General features: G+C 41.4%; 1 protein-coding gene across 8 annotated transcripts in view; it reads left to right on the forward strand.

Annotated features, from left to right (window-relative positions):
- Positions 1-13,409, forward strand: part of LIMS1 (LIM zinc finger domain containing 1) — a 76,237-nt gene that overhangs the window by 56,184 nt on the left and 6,644 nt on the right. For 7 of the 8 annotated variants that reach the window (XM_074909473.1, XM_074909483.1, XM_074909453.1 and 4 more), the window contains exons 2-6: positions 1,859-2,018; positions 8,350-8,416; positions 10,494-10,614; positions 11,450-11,599; positions 12,771-12,921. In XM_074909473.1, the coding sequence (XP_074765574.1) occupies positions 1,859-2,018; positions 8,350-8,416; positions 10,494-10,614; positions 11,450-11,599; positions 12,771-12,921 (649 nt within the window). Of the gene's footprint in view, positions 1-1,858; positions 2,019-6,635; positions 7,271-8,349; positions 8,417-10,493; positions 10,615-11,449; positions 11,600-12,770; positions 12,922-13,409 lie in introns of those variants that run through there. The other variant, XM_074909504.1, reaches the window with a different exon arrangement.

Raw genomic sequence — 13,409 nt, forward strand, 5'->3', positions numbered from 1 at the left:
ATATTGAGGAGGAATGCTTTATGTTTTCATTTGGTTTTGAACTTTGTTTCATGTTTTTGCTTGGATTATACTTTGCGTGTGGCAACACTTAACATCCTTAGTGCTTGAGAACTGTTGAGGTGATGATGAAAGATCCCTGTTTCTGCTGTGATTATTCATTTATATTGATAAGGAGGATGGGGAAAGTGATTGAGGTTTTCCGCCCCAGAAGGCATGCACAATCCATGGAGACCATTGGCGAGCTTTATAGTTAACCAGTTTATATGCATAATCACAACAGTTTGTCCATGGGCTTGTCTGTTATGTATGGGATAGACCATCCTCCATCTGATCTCCTTGTGAAGTTTGCCCACTTGTTTCATCAGGAGGGCAGTGAATATTTGCATAGTGGTTACTGTTTTCCTCTTCTGCAAAGATCTCGAGAGGGAATGGGGGAAAAAAAAAAAAAGACAGCTAATAACTCATAGGATGTGGCCTTGCATAGTGCTCTTTTGTGAAACAGTGTAAGAAATAGATAAAGCACATTCCTTTTTGAACCACGTGCTAGGTGTTTGCTTGCTCCCTTGGATGCTGTGCAAGGAATTAATTCAATTCCTGTTGAAGGTGGTGGGTGTCAAGAGGTCTCATCCCCGTTGGGGGAAAGGCTTGGCATCTTGCAGAGGACTGAGGGCTCTGCACTTACAGGTGCAGCCTGATAGCTGTATCAAAATGTGTGCGCGCATGCGCATGTGTTTAAAATAATGTCCGTTGTTTAATATGCTTCCAGATAGACATTTGAGTCAGTGGCTTCGCCAGCCGTGGTCAAACTGTAATGAAACTAGACCATGGCCCTGTATATTTTCTCTGCTATCAAATGGTACTAGGGCAGAGAGATGATCCTGAAAGGCTTAGCTTTGAGAGTCTAGACATGCGTAAGGAAACGTTTGTCAAGGAAAAATCAAGTGAGCCTTTTTCTGGCTTTAATTAACTGAAACAGAGCTGTACTGCCTTCTGCAGATATGGACACAGTCCTAGGGAAGTAGCTAATTCCTCTGATATTTTGCAGCTACCACAGTCATTTTATGGTCGTGTGCCTTTGAGAAGCAACCAGGGTTGCTATTTGAGTATTTTTTTGCATGCCCAGCATGGGCTTGCCAGCTTGTGTGGATCACAGTGGGGCAGCCAGAGCATTCCCACCTTGGCCCTGGACCAACACCGGCACGCTGTGAGCTGAGCTCCCTGAGATGAACCCTAACAAACCAACCAAAAATCCCATGACTTCAAACTAAATTTGTAAAATGACTTGAAGCTGTGCAGAGCTTATATGGGGAATAATTTTTACCTGCTCTGATTTTCAGTAATATCTGCCAGACTAGATACCATACGCTCTTTCAGATTGCTTATTTAGAGCTTTTGTGCCAATGCTGTTATATTTTAGAAATAATAATTATTTTGGAATTATCCTTTATGTTTTCCTATCTGATGCCAGTCTGTAATTATTGTTAATATTTGCCCTTGTTTTCTGTATTTCTAATGTATTTCATCATTTTTATAGTACTTCTGTGAATTGCTTGCCTTTTCTCATCATAAAAAGCCTGTAAATGTATCTGTAGTAATGATTTTTTATTGGTTTTTTGAATTAGTAATTATCAGATTACATTGCAGGGGTTTTGTTTCTGAAGAGTTTGGGAGCAGGGGGAAATGGCAGTTTTATTTCTGAGGTGATGTCATAAATCATTATGTCCCCTGAAAAACTTGTGTTGAGCAGCCTAGTGTTAAACTGATGCAGTTGGCTTTGAGGAAAGAAAAGAGACCCACAACCTGTGGTATTGGCTATCTGGCCTAATTTTCTGTTTCTTTTTTTTTTTTTTTACAACAGCAACATGGCGAACGCACTTGCAAATGCCATCTGTGAGCGCTGCAGGGGTGGCTTTGCCCCTGCTGAGAAAATTGTCAACAGCAACGGTGAGCTGTACCACGAGCAGTGTTTCGTCTGCGCCCAGTGCTTTCAGCAGTTTCCTGAAGGGCTCTTCTACGAGGTAAGCAGGGCAGAGTGTCCCTCTCACCCCCAGCCTTTGCTGTATGCCTTCATGGCAAGAACTGGGCTCTGAAAGGATATGCCCAGTAGAGGGAGAAAAAATCAGAAGCATTCCTGTGCTAATTTGGAGGACATGAGTTGTATAACCTTGTTTAAATGTGCATCCAGGTATTATCAGAAAAAAACTGCTGGAAATTTTTTTCTCAGTGCGGATTTTTTCCCCCGAAGTCTGTGCACCAGATATATCATACTAGAAATACAGAGAAAGCATACTTCTTAGACAACAGACATATAGAGGGAAATGCCATCATCCTAGGAAGCATCATATCCATCATATTAGGAAGCATTTCTTTACAGAACAGGTTGTGAGGCGTTGGAATGGGCTGCCCAAGGAGGTGATGGAGTCCCCATCCCTGGAGGTGTTTAAGAGTAGAGTCGACATAGCGCTGAGGGATATGGTGTAGTTGGGAAATCAATTTTAGGTTAATGATTGGACTGGATGATCTTCAAGGTCTTTTCCAACCTAGACGATTCTGTGATTCTGTGATCCTGCGGTCCATAAGAGGTTTATTGCTGAGTTGAGTGAGACCAGCATGGCATGTGAAAAGTGTCTCGTGGAGATGACCTGTAAGTGAGCAGGCTGAGATCAGGGTGTGCAGGGAGCCCAAACCAGATGGGGACTATGTAGGGTCAGATCTAGGTTTAATGAACTGGAGCATTCAAAAATAGCAGTTTTACATGCTTTAAAGGGTTAAAATCTGCCCTCACGCATATTTCTCAGCCCCAGGTAGATTGCCCTCAGCTCAGATGGGTATTTTGGTATCAGTATTATTTTCTTTTGCCTTCCCCTATAGTGGAGATTCAAGATATGCCTCAGCTATCTCAAGCACAAAGTGGCTTTAGTGAAAACTTTAGACTAGTTCATAAATATGAAGTGATTGGTATAAGGAAGGGTAGATAACGTGAGACAGGGAATTGCTGTCTGAGAGATAAGGTCCTATTCAAGTAGCTTGTAGTCCAACTTACAGTAATGGTTATATGGTTTATGTCATACTGTGATCTGAAAAGGAAGGTGAGCAGTGTGTTAAAAGCACAATGTGTGCTCTCACATACAGTGTGCCATCCTTCTGGCAAGAGCACAACAGTTTATCTTCCACAGTAGTATTTCTGATTTTACAGAGCCACGTTATGTGGTGATGAGGAGAGGCTGAGGGAGGAGTGTGGATTGGAAAAGAGACTGGCAAAGGGGATTCCTGGGGTTTGTTTTCTCTCAACTTCTTTGAGGATCAAAAGACTTTTCAGTGCTGTAGGGATTTATGTTGCACAAATTGTGGTAAATGAGCCACTAGTGTTCCGTAACACATCAAAAGTTGAGCTGCAAGGCAGTAGCAATTAAATTAAAAAACCCACCCCCTAGATACTTACATGTTGCGTTACAGTTGTTAATACATAGTGAGCTGCTGCCTGCTTGCAGTCCATCCTGACGTGTTAAGACCTGAGGCAACCATAAAGTGATTTGAAAGTTTTAAAACGAAAATATTTATAATTGTATTAATAAAATTGTCTTAAACCAATAAAATGTATTTTCTCTAAATAATGAGTATTTTATTCATCCTTTTTCTGACAAAAAAAACAGTGAGACACTCCAGAGACTTCTTTCAGAAAGCAAATGGTCCTTTCTTAAAGATGAAAGTTTGAGAAATCCTGCTCTAGGCAGTCTATATCTTGCAGGGGATGGACAAGGACTGCCATGGAAAAAAGGCCTTGCTTTTGCACCTAGTCCAGGAATATTACAACCTCTCTGTTGCTCATGGGTGGCCATACCAGAATCACTTTGGCAGGGGCAAGTATCCTGGTGGTATTTAGATATATGGGATGTAGGCATTTTGCTTCCTACTGCTACCATGTTAACATTCATATTTATTACGGTTGGTCTTTGAGCACTCTCTTACTGCAAAGTGATGCTCCCTGTTAAAGACAGTAAGTCAGAAATGTCAGCAGATAGTCCCAGGAATGAAAATAGCTCCATGTACTGAACACGTTTTGGTTAATGTTGCTAGGGTTTTTTTCAGACAGGGTAGAAGCTTTGCTCTTGAAAAATGTTACACAGAAAGTGGGAAGTTTCATTTAAGAATAGACACTTTTTGCCACAGCTATTACAAAGGTAAAATAATTACAATGAGGATAAATTAATACATAAAGACTTGTGTGTGGCATGAACTTTGCATCACCCTTCTGCCTCTAGCCCTTCTAGTGTCCACCACAAGTTCTTGCAGTTTCCACATGAGCAAGTCTGTCTGCTGCTGTTAAAGAGAGGTACTTTTCAGTCTGTTTAAGCCCTCTGACAGCCTTCAGGTGATGGCTTATAAATCTCACCCAGGCTTCCTCCCCTATCTATACTACTAGCCTGTCCTGAGCATGTTCTAGAGACTGGTGAGGTCAGTGGATATCCATGCTGTCCCAGTGCTTGTGCCTTTGGGGCTGTTTCAGCTGGAAAATCTTTGGCAGGGCTGCCTTCTCTGTCTCTGCACCCTTTAGGATATCCACATGTGTCTTGTGCTGCCATAAAGGCTCTCACCACTGAAGTGGCCAGTGAGATGACTGAAGTGGAAACCCCAACATGTTTCCTGGTGGTGCTGCTCAGGGGAAGGATGGACAAGGGCACAGCTTGCTGCTCAGGGAGAAGGGCGGACATTTGGCACCTTGGTACTAGAGATGAGAATGTACTGGGTGACAGCATTTGGGGGAGAGGGAGGGACAGCCCTAAGCTGGGTAGAGGGTAGGCTTAGGTTGGTCAGTGCTCAGAAGATGTCTGATGGTGCTCTGAGGACTTGAGATGATGTGTATCACTGTCAAGAAAAAGTGACTGTCAAGAAAAAGAGAAGACAGGCAGAAAAGAGATCTTCCTCTGACTTAATGCACTCTTTGAGAAGATGGATGTGTTTGGAGGTGTGGCAAGGTAACATGTTTTTCTGAGCAGGTTCCCCATGGGTAAGCACAGGCATTGTCAGTCGCCCAGGATGAGTTTGTGTTTATTCTGTGCCAGGTTAACTAAGCTAGTGTTTCTTGGAATTTTTTTCCAGCTCTTAGCAATTGGGAAGTCAAATATTCTTTCCCTGCCTATCGCAAGACCTTGCAGAGTTCCACCAGTTAGTCATTAAGTTGCTTATCACATTTGCTGTCAAATGCTGCCATGATAAGCTTTTCACACTGTGTTGCATGGGTGGGGGCTGAACTGAGAGGTCAGGCCGATGGGGGTCTCCTGTGCCATGGCATGTGTCTCAAGGCTGCTTGTAGGGACCCTGATCAGCACAGCTCGCTGTAGGCTGGCACGGGAGCCGAGCCGCTTGCAGGCACAAGCATTGCCACGCCAGAGCAGTGCCCATTTGCAGCTTGGAGTTTGCACAGCACAGCAGGAATTTTGTTGATGTCCTCATGAGCCTGTGGTAGAAATGACAATATGGATTTGTAACCGGCCAGTGTTGGCCTCGTTGCGTAAGGGTGTAAATGAGAGCTGTGTGCCTAATGTTGCATGGGAACTGTGGGTTTAGGACCTGCTAAGGGTATATTTGTGTTCCAGTTTGCTCAGTAGCATCAGTTTAGCACATTTTCCGATGCACTCAACCTAAACAAATTAGTGCAAGCACACACCAGTAGAGTTTCCAAACTCACTGTGCTTTACTGTCGAATGCAAAGTGGTAGCAATTCTGGTCTGCTTTTACTCCACTGCCTGGAAGCCATATATTCCCTGGAGCTGCTATTGCAGAGACTTACAACAGGTCCTATACTAATGTCCTATACTAATAGCAGAACAGCTGGCTGAAATGCAGAGTTTTGGTGGTAGCATGCTCAGAGGGACAGGTTGGCCCCACTGTAATCAGTCAGCAGGCATTTCCTCCAGCCCACATTACTCTCGGGTCCAAGAATGGCTCCCCCTTACTAGAGGTTGCCCGTGTCTCCTACTGTGGAGTGTGGGCACCTCACCTTCAGACAGGGGAGTTTAGGAGAGATGAGTCCTACCCCCTGGTCCAGCTGTTCGTTAAAGAGTCTCTTGCTGCATGCTTTCAGAAGCAACCCAACCTGCTCTGCACTGTGCTGAGGTGGGGGAGATGGAAGAGCTTAGAGGGGTGCATCTCACAATAGAAGAAACAGCAAAATCCTTTTGGACTACTCACAAGCTATAATTGAGGAATCTGTATCACTATTGTTGTTATTATTATAAGAGTAAAATAAAATGGAGTGGCACATGACTTTTGTCTCCTAAATGAGAGGGAGTTTCTTTAAGTTTGTGGTTTTTTTCTAAGATGTTTGTAATAACCTATAGGAAGATTAAAGAAAGTTGCAGCTGTAATGCACTTGTCAGATTTGTTTCTGTTCCAGTTGTACCTCGAATGTTTTCTTAAAATGGGCTTTAACAGAAACTACCTTAGAGAAAGGGTCTTTAAAGACTCAGGTTTTGCGCATGTCTTTCCACAAAGTTAGCTAAAACCATAGAGATCAGCTGGACATTATATCACAGTGAAATGTTCTATGTAGAGCCATTTAACTTGTGGACCTCCAGTATAGTAACAGTCAAATGACCTTGGTTTTAAAATATGTGCTCTGGGATTTGTTACAGAAGCTCAAGACTTTCTCTGATGGATGAACTGCTGGGTCATCCACAAAAGGCAGCACAAATGAGCTGAGAAGGTTGAAAAGATAAACAAGACTGAAGGGTAACCAACCTGCTTGATGCAAACCAGAGGGGAAGAAAACCTGTTTGGTCTGCCCAGATCAACATGTGGTGGCTCCGAAATCCAAGCAAACCTAAGCATCTCCCATTGGACCACCTGTTTACACAAAACAGGAAGCTTTTGGATTTTTTTCAGTTCAAAAAGGATTTTATCCATCAGGAAGCAAGTGCAATTCACAATGAACCAATAATTTCCATTATTCCTTGAGAAAGTAATGGCCCTTTGTGTCTCATTTTTTTTTTAAAAGCTCCAATTTAAAAATTCATCTGTTTTAGAGTATTACACTGGAAAAACACCTGCTAAGTTGCTAGCAGAGACTTCTGAAAGATTTTGTATGGAGCATGTGTCTTTGTGTTTCTAATAGGTGCAATTCAGGTTGGGCACAGGAATTAAGTTTCTGATTTCAAGTATCCAGTGACTTCTAGAGTGTTTCATTAGATCCCCATCCTGCCAGTGGTTCTGTATATTGTACGAGTAATTAGTATACTTCTATTGTATTTGTTCCTTGGAATTTCATAGTATAAAACAGGTAAGCTTGAAACAAGTTGCTCTGTTTTCTGTCTGTGCACCAAAACCTAATTTGTGGACAGCATTTTATATTACTCACTTCATTTTGTCTTAGACACAGTAAAAAAGAGCGGGTTTTCCTCCTGTCCCCCTTTTCCACTGTTTTAAACTGAGACATTAAAATCCAAACATTTTATAGCATACCTAATATTGTCTATCTGGTTTTGACATGCCAGTTGGCATTTATGTCTAGTAATGATGTGCCTGAAGGCACATCGTTCCCTTCATTTCAGGACATACTTGCCTACATGTTTTTACATATTCTTCAGCTAAGTTGCTAATGCAGGGCTGTAGAACCTTTTTTTTTTTTTTTTCCGTAAGTTTTTTTTCTATGCAAGCTTGAACTGCAGCTGAACTTCTCAAAGCTGTGAGAAATTTCAGATCCAAATCCAAATCCCTTAAGACTGGTTCCCTATTTCATCTGGTCAATGTAGTGAACTTTGTTCCTTAAAATTTGGACTCAATAATCTTAAGGGTCTTTTCCAACTTAAATGATTCTATAATTCTATGAAATAAGCCTTATTTCCCATCATGTTTTGGCTGTACTGCTCCATAAATTGCAAATTCTGCCTGTTGGTGTTCTTCCTCCCCCCATACTTACTTCCTCCGTTATGCTGGGTCATTCTTGCAGGAAATACAGAGTGGGGAAGAGATCAAATGGGTTCAGTGAAAATGCTTCCCCCCACCCCAGGAAGGGTTTTCATTAGCTAATTTCCTGCCCAGAATTTGCTCAGTTGCATCAGTTTCAGCAGTCTGTCAAAATGTAGACACCTTTTGTGATGTAAATGGGTGACGGAAAATGCCTTACACTCTCAGCAGTATTAGAGGAATGGTGTGCTATTAATGCCACATGCTAGCTAGTAGCTGAATTAAGATGGGTGGATTTAATGCCTAGCACATTGTCTTGGGTTTTGTGTAGCCTATCATGTTTTGCTACCTAATTGCATCTGGAAACAAACTGCTGTGTTACAGCATTTGTATTAAGGGCATGCTCCTCATCCCTCTAACTCTCAGATTTTTTTCCATTTATAGTTTGAAGGGAGGAAGTATTGTGAACATGATTTTCAGATGCTTTTTGCCCCTTGCTGCCATCAATGTGGTAAGTTTTACATCGAGGTGAAGCACTTCACACTGATCACAAGGGGGAATGTCACTGGGGGAAGATGTGCAACCCTTGTGTATGCTCTCTGGGAGGTGGCCCTGTGTAGCTGATCATCTGAACTTCCAGAATGAACTAGACTTCAGAGAATTCAGGGAGCTGCTTTTCCTAAAAGTCAACAAACAGTACGATTTAAAAAAACCACTTTGCGTTATTTGAGTAGTTTAGCTGTTGATCCAGTGATCCAATGAATGGACCATTCATGAACTCCTGATTATATATACCATTCATGACTACTGATTATATATATCTGTACATCTGCACGTGCTCATATTTGGCCCTTCTCATGCAGCTGAAACCTTGCAACAAGTCTTTGTCATCTGCTTGGCTATTGTAACCCACCTGTGCTGTCCTGCTCCACAGAAATGGGGGCATTCTTCATCATCATCTAGTGTTATAATCCACTGACAGTCAGCTGGTCCCCCATTGTATTTTTGAAACAAATACCTTTAAGGCTTCAGCGTCTACATAACATACACCCTACATAACACTGAGGGCTACTTTTTATTTGCCACTGTTGATGTAAATGCTTGTATGTCTGCTGCGCTGTAATCATTTGCACATTTTTTTCCCCCTGTGTGTGACACATCATGCTTGGGCGGGGCTGGGAAGGCATTATATTACCTGACTGTTGCTTAAACTGGCCTGGAAGCTCTCATGTTTCTGTGGCACCTTGGCAAGGTGCTACGGCTTTCACTTATCTGAGTGAGGCTTTTCCCCACGTGAAGGGAGGGGTTGAACACAGAGAGAAAGGGAAATAGATGTTATGGATCTTTGAATTTAAAGCTGCAGGAGTGAACAAACAGAGAAAGAGGAAAAAATGTGTCTGACAATTTCTGAGGAGCTACGCTGCCTATCTCTAGGATTTCTCCTGCCCAGCCAGTACAGCTCCCACTTCTCCTACCCTGGCTCCTTGTAGTGCCAGCTCTCTTAAAACCTCATCAAGGTCCTGCACAAAGCTGCTTGGATTTAGTAAGCACATCCAAAATCAACAGGACAGTTAGCAATGAGGCCTCAAGCATTCCTGACATTTCTGGAGTCCATCAGGTTTTGTTCTTGAAAAACTATGACTTCATGGGAATGCCACAGAGTCACATGCTAGATGTTATTGTCTGCATCAGTTCCTTGCCATTGCTCCCTTTTGGCAGCTGTTTGAATTTTACATTCTCCAAAGCCAGAACTCAGCCTCCCACAGCACCGGGAAGCTGGGCTCCCAACACTTTTTAGGCAGAGTCTTTGCACCAGTCAGGGGCCTTGGCCACAACATCCACATAGAGAATGACTGAATCACATGTGTGGTGGACATGGCTCCACCACCTGTGCAGTAGTTACACCATGCATACAAAACAGTGGTTCTCACACTGTTTTTTAAATGCCTCACAGGACAAGACTCCTCGTAGTAGGTCAGAAGTTGTGTGTGTTGGATTGACTGTTCTGCAGCTTCACTGCAGCTTTGCATTTTGACTCCATGGGAGTATTTTTGCAGGAGGTCCACAGCCACCCCAGCTCAGTTGTGTGGTGCTTTTAGTATCGAGCCCCTCAAGGCTTGGTCCTAGTGGAGTAGAAACCACTGCTATGTATCTGACAAGTTAAAACTGTTATCTTCTTAAAGAAGAGAAGAAGGATGATTAGGACACAAGAAAGCCATATTATATAAAGAGCTCCATATATTTCTTAACAGCTTGAGAACAGATAAGTAAAAACAGCAAAGGGACTGAAAAATAGTGATTACAGTGAGAAGGTGGAGTCACTTTGTGTGTAAAGAACAGAAGGTCCTCCATCAGCAAGGACGTCTTCTTCTGACCCATAACAACAAAAAAAAAAACAAACAACAAACAAACAACCCCAAATTCCAGAGTTTAGAACCAGAACTGTGATACTGACAGCAGTGTATCCTACCAGATTTCTTTGAAGAAGGATGATGATGATGAAGATGTTGTCATAGTGATTCTGTTGTGAGTTGCTTTTAACTTGGTCTAGCATGGTATTTTATATCCTGGTGTTGTGTTTCTTACAGGTGAGTTCATTATTGGTCGTGTTATTAAAGCTATGAACAATAGCTGGCATCCAGAGTGCTTCTGCTGTGATATCTGCCAACAAGTATTGGCCGATATTGGATTTGTCAAGAATGCTGGCAGGTAGATCTTCACCCTTCTTTCTGTTAACTGACCCTGAATAATATGAACTGAGAGGTTTTGGCTCATGAAGCGTTCCTGCTGAGGTGGAGCAACTGAAGCATCTTTTGTGGGGAAAAGATGTAAGAGTGCATCACAAATCTAAGAATGGGTATCTTAAAATATACACTTAAAATATTAGCAGTTTAGCTACTTCAGCATCAGGTTTCTTGGCAAATGTTCTCTACCTGGTGATATTTCAGGGCCATTGTTATATATAATAAGAGAGAAAATATTCAGATACAGAAGCACTGTCTTTATTTTTTTAATAGAAATTTTTACTTTCTTTTTCCAGCTTGGGGTTCCAATTTTGGTCTAGTTTAGCACCTTATTTACTAATTGCTTCAAGTTCAGTGGGATTCTTCACAGAGTAGGATATTTACCAGCTGTGATCAGAAGAATGTTTTACAAGTGGATTCTATGGCCACTGGCTTCATATGTATAATATGAGATAGCTACACAATTAGGACCTCTGTGTTCATCCAGCTTCCAATCTAAATTTTTAAGATTCTGAGAGTTAAAACATTCAGCAATGAGAATCTATAGAAAACTTTGTTTTCTGTGTTTCAACACAGCTTAAATTCAAATGTGCTGAAGAAATTATATTCCTGCGGTGACAGAAAATAAAATGATCATCCTGCCTCTTCTGAACTTGGTTTGCATAACAAGAAAATTGTTTTAAAGACTTTTCCCTCCAGAAAGGGCTGACTGAAATGAGCTTCTAATAGATTTTTGGTTTATATTTTACACTGCAGTACCTGGTACCAGTACTTACTTCTCTTTTTTTATGCTGTTTTAGACATCTCTGCCGTCCTTGCCATAACAGGGAAAAAGCCAGAGGCCTGGGAAAGTACATTTGCCAGAAGTGTCATGCCATTATTGATGAACAGCCTCTCATATTCAAAAATGATCCTTATCACCCTGATCATTTCAACTGTGCAAACTGCGGGTAACTTGAGTTCTGCAAAGGAGAACAGGAAAATGCTGGGTGTATTTGCTTCGTCAATTTACATCTTAAAGTGAAAGCCTGTGCTGTACAACTGGCAAGAGGGGTGGGATATGGGTACCTTGCAGCCAGATGTGTGTTACTGCTTTTGGGATGGTGGAGCTGGACATTTGAGTTCAAACAGCAGCTGACCTGTCAGGGAGTAATGAAAGATTGGACTCTGCAGGACAAAATGGTACCTTACAAAATAGAAGTATGGACACAGATAACAGTTTCTGTAGCAGTGAAATGATAGTTTGTTATTCTGCTATGAGAGGAAGAATGGTCCTCTGACTGCTTCACTTGCCTATGTTCTTTCTTTTTAGTTGAGTGGCACGCAGACTTTGTTCTCTCCTTTTAAAGCCTATCTTTTTCTTAGAAGCTTTCTCCCACCTCATTTTATCAGCTTCTGCAACTGCAGTACATGAAGCTGCACATTTCTATTCTACATCTTGCACTGATAAACAAACCATGGAACATTGTAGGATATAGCATGGACTATTAGTTGTTTATTTCTGGTGCAAAGGAAGCTACCATTTCAGTGCCATAGCAAAGGCTGATCCGAATAACAACACGTAGCGTTGTGTCAGTGGCAACCAGTTGAGAGCATTAGTTAGTACGGTCATGTTCAAAGTTTAGCTGGTCTCAGTATTCTAACCATGCAAATTACTGAAAAGTAGAGTATATGAGATTATGCAACTGGCAATGAATAATTATAGCTAGCACATGTTTGTTTGATACAACAAGGAAAATGTATCTAGATGTAGAAGACTACATTTTACTTACAGTTATGCAAATCTAAAATAAACTGGTAAGAGTGCCAGAATATAAATGAAACATGTCTACAGCTTTCACACACACATTTGTGATACATAATCAGAATGCAGAATGACAATAGCTTAGTACCTGTTTTCAGAGACTTAGTGTGTCTCGCTTAGCAGCCTGTTCTCAGTTTACGGTGATCAGTCTTGAACTATATTGAACTATATCATATAATGCTGCTGCATCACTGTAGTACAAATACAATTTCAAAAACAAATGCTAATTTTTTTTTTTTTTAATTTTCAGAAACTCTCAAGAGTTGACATTGTTAAGTGCCTTTATTTATGCTCTCAATTCGTTAACTTTTGAACAGGAAGGAACTTACTGCTGATGCTCGTGAGTTGAAGGGAGAATTATACTGCTTACCCTGCCATGACAAAATGGGTGTCCCCATCTGTGGGGCATGTAGAAGACCAATTGAAGGCCGTGTGGTAAATGCTATGGGCAAACAATGGCATGTGGAGGTAAATATCAGATGATAGATATTGTCTTTTACAAGCATTAACATTAACATACTTGCCTGTGATTTTGCTGATCAATTTCAATTAAAAGATTAGCAGAGTATGCAACAATGATTACTAAATTCTGTCTCCTAATCCCATCTTCAGCCTTCTTGTGGCTGGTCTTCCACTGTGAAATAGTAGTTATTTCCTACCTTACAGGGAGCTTTGACTGTGAAATTAAATTCAGTAATCAAAGGAAGCACCGTGAGGTCTTTACAAAATTTCAGAGTGCAGAGTAGTACATGTGGAAAGGCAGGAAAATTCTGTGGCAAGTTACTGAGCATCATAACACCCTTATGTCTTCTATAGTCACCTGCCACGTAAATATCTCTAAAGCACTTTATGTGAGAGTTCATATTTCAAGGCCATGTACAAGATTTCATTCCACATCTTCCATTTAAATTAGAAAGATAAACAGTTTATTCCTTTTGTTGTTTTGAAAATCTCCT

The sequence above is a fragment of the Athene noctua genome, chromosome 1 (assembly GCF_965140245.1).
Source record: "Athene noctua chromosome 1, bAthNoc1.hap1.1, whole genome shotgun sequence".
In the NCBI taxonomy this organism is placed as follows: Eukaryota; Metazoa; Chordata; class Aves; order Strigiformes; family Strigidae; genus Athene; species Athene noctua.